Source organism: Medicago truncatula, chromosome 1 (assembly GCF_003473485.1).
Source record: "Medicago truncatula cultivar Jemalong A17 chromosome 1, MtrunA17r5.0-ANR, whole genome shotgun sequence".
Taxonomy (NCBI): Eukaryota; Viridiplantae; Streptophyta; class Magnoliopsida; order Fabales; family Fabaceae; genus Medicago; species Medicago truncatula.
Window position 1 is genome coordinate 27,607,053 of NC_053042.1, and position 7,989 is coordinate 27,615,041.

Consider the following 7,989-nt stretch of genomic DNA (forward strand, 5'->3'; position numbering starts at 1 on the left):
AACTTTCATCTTGCTATACTTATTTATCATGGCCACGAAATATATATGGCTTAATTACACTTTTGGACACCTATCTTTCCAAAAGTTGCGGTTATGGACCTCTAACTAATTTAAATATAAAACAGCTCCCTATGTTTTGATTCTTTGGCAGTTTTAGACCCCCAAGACAAAAAAAAAAAAAAAAAATTTGACACATGGCACCTCACTTAGGGTGCCACGTCAGCGTTGACCGAGTCAACAATGGACTGGGGGTCCAGAACTGCCAAAGAATCAAAACATATGGGGCTGTTTTGTATTTAAATTAGTTAGGAGTCCATAACCGCAACTTTTGGAAAGATAGGGGTCCAAAAGTGCAATTAAGCCAATATATATTGAATGCTTGTGTGTATAACAGAAAGTGGGTTATGGTATCTATTATCTAATATTCTAAATACCCAAAATTTGAGCAGTTTTACATCCCAGCCTGTATCCAACCACTTAATATTGCAAATCCTAGGAGAATCTTTTAGAGAAAAATAGCTAATCACCATGCAAGCACCTACTACAATTGCATTGAAAACCGAAACCTTGAAACAATAGTTCTCGCCGAGCATCACGGTCCATACTGGCATCAATATAGCAGATTCTGAGTTCTTCGCCTGCAATTTACCGAAGATGGTTGTAGTTGATCAATGATAGTTTCAGGAAAGAATTTCAAATCAGTACCATGCTACCATCTAGGTCTGCTATCTTATAGTAATGTTTCCTTCTAGCACAAATGTAAGAAAATGAAGGAAAAAAAAAGCTTTTTATTCTAATAATAAAACAAGATGATGAATTCATACATACACTTGTATTTTCCTAATTAAGTTCTACATTTTAGTTACTCTGTAACAGAATGACTATGAAGGATGCATGAAAATATTTGACTGAAAATTAAGGATGATAAAAACAAAACCAACTTTATTTAGTAAGAACACTGTCCACGTTGCGATAACAGAATAACAACATTCTATAATTGGATGATTACATACATTAGTATATTGCATAGCCAATCAAAAAAGATATGTCCTTTAAGCTCCTTACAGCTAACTTTTAATTCAATTTGTTTGATTAATGAGTTATTTATGTTTCTATGATCTCACAGCTTTGTATCTCATTCATGCAAATATATTAGTGGCACTTGATTGTAAACTATTTTATTCTAGTTCTATCGATAAAGCATAGATGAAGCTAAATCGAAGAACTCTTCACCATCAAAAGCGAGGAAATTAGATATTATAAGAATTTATGCCAAGTACAAGATTCAGTAATTTCTTCTGAGGAATGTCAAATAATTTTCAAGACAAACCAGTTAAATTTATTTTTCTTTCTTCATCCATAATTATCAATCAATAATAGTTAAGCCTTATCTAAAACTCGGTAATACCAATAGATAAAAATAAGAAAGAAAACAAGACATTGGGGGACCAAAGCAAAATCCATGGTAAGTCATTCAAATCTGAAGTTAGAAAGATTAGTAATATTACTAAAAAACTCTTCTGAAACAAAATCAGGGATTATGTCCCACCATAAATCCCAGACTGGAGGTACGAAAGGAAATAAGTTTGCCGTCACAAGCATTTCCTTCTCAATAAATTTGAGAGCAGAAACAACGCATATGGGTAGTTAGCATCATGCAGCTAACCCACCTATTACGCAATCACCAAGGGATAAGCAAATGGTTTTCAAGTACAGAGACCACTAGAGATGAGTCACACTCAAGTCAAAAAGATTATGCCAACCTTTCTCAGATGCAATTTCAACAGCCAAAATGGCACCCTTAAAGCTTGGCATAAAGAGCGTAACGAACCCAAAGATTGGCAGCAAAGCACTGGCTACATTGTCTAGAGGGAGTTAGCTACATACACGTACCAAACAACACTATCGGCTTCGTTAAAAAAATAAAAAACAATCAAAGTATTAAGAAAAAGGTTTTAAAAGGTATTCTCCTAAAGTGTTCTGTCAATGATTGATGTTATAAAAGATGGGTTGGGAAAGTGGTTTACGTCGAGTGTTGACTTTATTAACGACTACCTAAGACAAGCATCCTTTTCTTTCCAGGTTATGGACCAGATTTTGTTGATAAAACACGATATAGGCAAAAAGGCCTTCCATTAAGTTGTTAGACTGTCACATGCAAACACATCAAAATGAGTAGCAAGTTTTCAGAAATCATTGAATGCACTACTTTTTGGATGAGCCATCCTACAAAATTAAAAGGGAAAAACATTTAATCAAATAAAATACAATCGAGGACAAACCTTCATGAATGTCACGGAGGGCCTTCAATTTTGCCACTGCATTATCTATCCATATAATGTGTGCATTGGGATCTGCAATACCAATAAGTGAGATTGTTCATTTCTCAGGGTTAAAAATGACAAGGTTTAGAGAGGTTGTCTATGCGTGTGTAATTTTCTGGTTACATAATTTCTCCTAAACATGGAAGGCAAATATTCGTTAAAATTTAGCTTTTCCAGTTTTGAGACAACTGTGCTTAATGAATAATTTAAAAGATGTTGAAGAAATATAAGCTCATGTTGACAGCATAGAGAAAAGTAAAAGAAAATTGTACTCACCACAGTCATGATTATAGAAGGAAGCAAGAATATAGACAGCATTTCCAACAGCAGCTTCGGCTTCTACAGATGCAAATGCCGAAGAAAGAAGATCTTCATATGACCCACCACCAGCCAACTCAATGCGAAATGCATTGATTCGAATTCGTGCCAAAACACTGATGTACCATTGTTTGGTTAAAACTTAAAATGCCAAGATAAGTAATCTCTCAACATATATCCATGATCTCTTTATGCATGTGTGCTATATGTATCTACTTCAAACAAAATGTTCCTAAAAGAAGGATACAAGCAATTTGTTCATCTGCAATTAGTGCCTTTGTGAAGGCATTCCTTAGCAAGTTGAACCCCTCTTCCATCTGAAAAATGATGTTATACATAAACACACTGAAGCAGCAGAATACAAATGCCAAAACTTTATCAAACTTCAATTTGAACATCAATAATGGTGAAAATTTAATATGAAATACAATGATTTACAGAAGGAAACTTTCCTTCTAAAACTAATGAGTGGTAGGCATCCGAGAAAAAAGGTAGATGAAAAGTGCTTGCTAGTTGGACAAACAATACTTCCTCCGGTATTGCTTATAACTAAAAATAGCTAACTTAAAATTTATTTAGCACAATTAATGTTCATGATCTCTAAAAAATGCCCTTCATGAGAAGTTGTTCCATGAGAATAAAAGAGTCATTGAAAAAGAAAACATGCATTAATTGAAGCGTATTTTAGGATAGGCAACATTAAGAGAATCATTGAGAACTACTAGTGGATTGGAGAGGATCTTCAATTCAAATGTTCACAACTAACTAGTTGTCATAGTTTATAGAAGAAAACCATCAACTAATTATTGTCATTATAATAAACTTCTAAGTTCTCACCTCTAAAATCATCTCAGGTGTCAAACTGGCAGGTTGAAGTATGTCAAGACTGTCACTTCTAGCAACTCCTGATATGATCATGCAAGCCAACCGCTTTACCAGAAAGGGAAATTTTAAACCTCGGTTCCTATGAAAAGAGGTTAGGTAATTGTCATTTAGGTCATTTTGGTGCAATAAAATACTACATGATAAGCTGAGGTATTAAGAGTTAAGAAATGCAAAATGTTTCAGTAATTTATCATTACGGTGACAACCAGACCAGAAATTGCCTATCATAGGGCTATACATAATAATCCCTGGAAACAGCCTCTTGTGTAAAAATCAATGTAAGGTTGCGTACAATACACCAAATGGTGAGACCCCTTCCCAGACCCTGCATATGCTGGAGCTTTAGTGCACCGGGCTGCCCTTTTTTTAGGGCTATACATAATAATCAGATCAATTGAAAATTTAGAAGTGAAGTCTTTTTTATGATCAAAATTTTATTACTAAGAGAACAAGGGGTACGCTAACCCAAGTACCCAACAAACAAAACATTAAACTCATGAAGACTGTAAACAACATAAAGAACTACACCACCAATCAGTAAAGTGCACACCCAAATTTCCCAATTCTGTTTATAACCAACCCCATGATGAGACCTTTATCTGAGACACAATTTTGAGAAGGTCTACAATTTCTCTTTTGAAAATTACTTTGTTCCTTACATCTCAGAGACACCACACCACTGCAAACTATATTAGAAAATTCACCCTCTTTGACTACTTGCATTTGACCAGAAAACCAAAGTGAATAAAGTGTTGTTTAATATCATTGTATGTTTGTATACTACATGAAATATGTTTGTATACTACATGAAATTTCAAACCACCAAAACAGGTAACGAAAACATAAAATCACTAACAAGGGTTTAAAATGAAAATATAGCTCTTCAACCAGTTAATCTTTTGTCTCCACTGTACTGTCTGAATCAGACTTACAGTTAGAGAAAACAAAGAACCCAAACCTTACACTGGTAAACAGAAAAGTGAACTTAGGGGACATCTGTTGATGATTCATTTTATTTTATTTTTTGGTTCAAGAATTATGGTCCATAGAACATATTAAGCTACTTACGAAACCAAAGAGAAAAATTAGTCCATTTAAACTGATGAAATGAGAAGATGTATACATTTTGAATCATGCAAGAGGTTTAAAGATTATTGAAATCCACGGCAATTGAAGATGCTAAAGAAAAATTCTCATACCGGCAATAGTTATTAAAATCCATCCAATTTGCTTTCATCTCAACATCGTAATATTCCTATAAATATGTCAAAATCCCAAAATAAGTACATAACTGCAGAGATGAATACATGCTTGTTTACTGTGAAATTCCTACATTACATTTTGAATGCATAGATAACATGTTGATACAAGTATTATTGAAGTTGAAAAGTATTATTGAAGTTGAAAACACATGATAGAACTACAAGTAGAAAATTGATGGCTACCACAGCTTCACAAGTCAGATATCAGAAAGCACTTTGATATCATAAACAATGTGGATAATTATACCGACCTCACATTGAAACCCTTCATGTTTGGAATTTGAGGTTTTGAACAAAACAATATTGCTCCGTGATACGCGCTATTTAGAACAAAGTGTCAAACATCGGCAACTGCAGTGCAGTGGAATTTGAATAAACTACTATTTTCCACTATCTGGAATTAACAACATTAACTTACTACTCTTGTTTTATTATTTCTCAGGAGACTTTGTGAAAGTTCCCTAAGTTTGGGGTGATTAGTTCTAAAATAAAGTGACAAAAGTAACATCTTTCAAAGACTAAATTGTATATTTGTTATAAATAACAAGAGTTCAAGATCATATGAAAGCATGATTAGAATCCAAATAACAAGACTTTCGATTTGCTTGCTCCATATATTATGCATTGCTCGTGACTGAAACTAGAAAATAAGCATCACAAAGTTGTAGACTTGTTTAATGAACTATACCATTTCTGTTCTGCAAACTCATTCTTTCAATGCACACTAGTGAACAGATCGCACATTATTCACATTGTTCTCTTTTTAAATTCTTTTAACAATGGCACATCAACCATTGATCAGAGAATAGAAATGCATCCTAGCTTTGGCACATGACATTTAAAGAGTTTCTATCATCCTTCAATTTCAAAACAAATATATATAAGTTTATAAATAGTTTTGTTTATGAAGTAGGATAACCAATTATTTAAAGAAAAAAACATACTAGTTATCACTTACTTACATAAATTTTAAGAGTAAAAATACGCAATTTATTGACTAAATTTGTTGGACCTTATCGATCTAGTCTCCTACATTGTTAATATTCCAAAAAAAATTCTTCAAATTGGAGAATAATAATCAAATTCATCCCTCCATTGGTATTTATATGGACTAGAAATTGAAACAAAGTGAACTATATCTTTGATACATTTGATAACAGGAATAATGCTAACAACACTCATTCCAACACATTATTTCTAACATTCAATTAGATGAAATTTATGTTGGTCCCACCACGTTGTTAAAATGAGTTTCTTTTGTTTTTTAAAAGTCGGTATCCAGGCCAGGGACCTACTAATCCGAGGTGTGCAATCTAATCGTCCACTTGCGAGGCCCGGGTTTAAAGCCATGGACTTAGCCTATCAAAATTGGCACCGGATTAACCAAACATGAGACCTTGAAAGGAGCATACTCCAATGTCTCAAACAAACAAACACAAACAAACAAACTCCAATGTCTCAACATTTATTTATCTTATAGTGTTAAAAAGGGAAGAAAAAACGCAGGCACCTGGGTAAGAGTGCGGCAACGGTGAGAACAAAAGGGTGAAGAGAGATTAGGGAGTCTGGCGAGACAAGAGTAACAGACGGGGTGGGGGGCGGAGGGTGAAGGGTGGCAGACGGCGGGTTCGGCGGTGTGGATGAGATCTCCAGTAGGGATTGGACGAGTTGCGAATACGGCGCGACCCACTGTGTCTGTAAGGGAGACTTGGATGGGAGGTGGCTTTTGAGTTGAGGTTGTAGAGAATGAAAATGAGAATGAGAAGAGGTGAAGTGGTTTAGTGAAACGTGAAGAAGCTAAACGGAGAAGTGAATGTGACATTGCCATTTCAGATACTCCTCTTCACCCCATTCCACTTCCACTACATAGTACACTACGAGTTCAACAACAGGTTCTTCAGCAGCCATTTCTCTGCTCCATCTCAGCCATCAAATTAATCCAATGGCAAAGATGTAACACGAACAAAAACCTTTTTCTTCGGGTATATCTTTGCCGTTGCATTAAGTGTGTTTGATTTGCTAAAAATTGAATGACATGACACAACAATTTCAGTTGTTTAGTGTTTGATTTATAAAACTGTTGACAAAAACTGATATTTTTGTCCCTCACCAAACCACAGCACAACTTTTTATCGCACGTTTAAGTTGTTGTCATGTGTTGTTCTCCCTTGTATTGTGTTGTTCTTTCTTGTACTGTTCTATACAGTACTTACTGTTTTGTAAACCAAACGCACTCGTTGAGATTGAATGGTAAAAAAAGTTGTTGAGAATCCAGATCGTCACCACTCTTAAATATATATAGATTTTATTTGCAAGTTTAGAGCAGAAAGGGAGTGGAGGAGTTTGAAAAAAGCAAGTGAAAAATTGTATTGAATGAGAGTTTTGGAGGGTTGACATTAACTTTTAAATTTAATCTAGGGTTAAATATGTTTTTGATCCCTATAAATATACCAACTTTTCGTTTTAGTCCCTTTAAAAATTTCCTTCAACTTTTAATCCCTATAAAATTTTGAATCACTACTTTTGGTCCTATTTTAAAGTAAATTTTAGTATTTTTTTAACGAAATTGTACACAAATGTGTAGAATATTGTAAAAACATTTCTCAAAAAAATTTAGAATTTTTTAAGTAAACATAAATTAAATATGAATTTTTAACCATAAAAAATATAAAAATTCATATTAAATTTATGTTTTGTTAAAAAATTCTAATTTTTTTTTGGAAGAGATTCATATAATATTATGAATTTTTCTGGAAAATTTGATTCAAAAATATGAATTCTACATATGAGTTTACTTTAAAATAGGGACCAAAAGTGAAGATGGAAAATTTTTAAGGGACTAAAAGTTGAAGGAAAATTTTAGAGGGACTAAAACAAAAAGTTTGTATATTTATGAGGACCAAAAACATATTTAACCCTTTAATCTATGTAGTTATAATTTTCTTAAAATATATTAAACATAATATTAATTTATGATTCTCTAAAAAATTACTCTTTTAAAAAATATAAAAGATTTTACAATTTTCCTGTATTTTCAACCCTCTAAAGCCTTCACTTCACCCCTCCAAACTCTAAACTAATGACATTTATGGTTTAGACGTCAATTTTAGCATATAAAAGATTAAAATCTTTAAATGAAGTGTAAAGCAAGAAGAAGAAAGCTCGTCCAAAATTATAAATTCCTTTTGTTTACCCGCATT

At 33.4% G+C, this 7,989-nt stretch overlaps 1 protein-coding gene across 1 annotated transcript; it reads right to left on the minus strand.

The window, feature by feature from the left end:
- Window positions 1-264: 264 nt before the first annotated feature.
- On the minus strand, window positions 265-6,954 carry LOC25483588 (histone-lysine N-methyltransferase ATXR4). The gene is made up of 7 exons (XM_024782438.2): window positions 6,300-6,954; window positions 4,727-4,782; window positions 3,480-3,606; window positions 2,890-2,959; window positions 2,601-2,783; window positions 2,283-2,354; window positions 265-638 (listed from the first exon to the last, which is right to left on the minus strand). Exons 1-7 carry the CDS (start codon window positions 6,615-6,617, stop codon window positions 520-522), a joined length of 945 nt encoding a protein of 314 aa, XP_024638206.1. The 5' UTR covers window positions 6,618-6,954; the 3' UTR covers window positions 265-519.
- Between the last annotated feature and the right edge of the window lie 1,035 nt (window positions 6,955-7,989).

Coding starts and splice junctions, on each gene's coding strand:
- LOC25483588 (XM_024782438.2), bottom strand. CDS start 6,617: ATGGCAATGTCACATTCACTTCTCCGTTTAGCTTCTTCACGTTTCACT. Junction 2,784..2,889: donor TGCAGATGAACAAATTGCTT/GTATCCTTCTTT, acceptor TGGCATTTTAAG/TTTTAACCAAACAATGGTAC. Junction 639..2,282: donor CCTCCGTGACATTCATGAAG/GTTTGTCCTCGA, acceptor GGTAAATTGCAG/GCGAAGAACTCAGAATCTGC.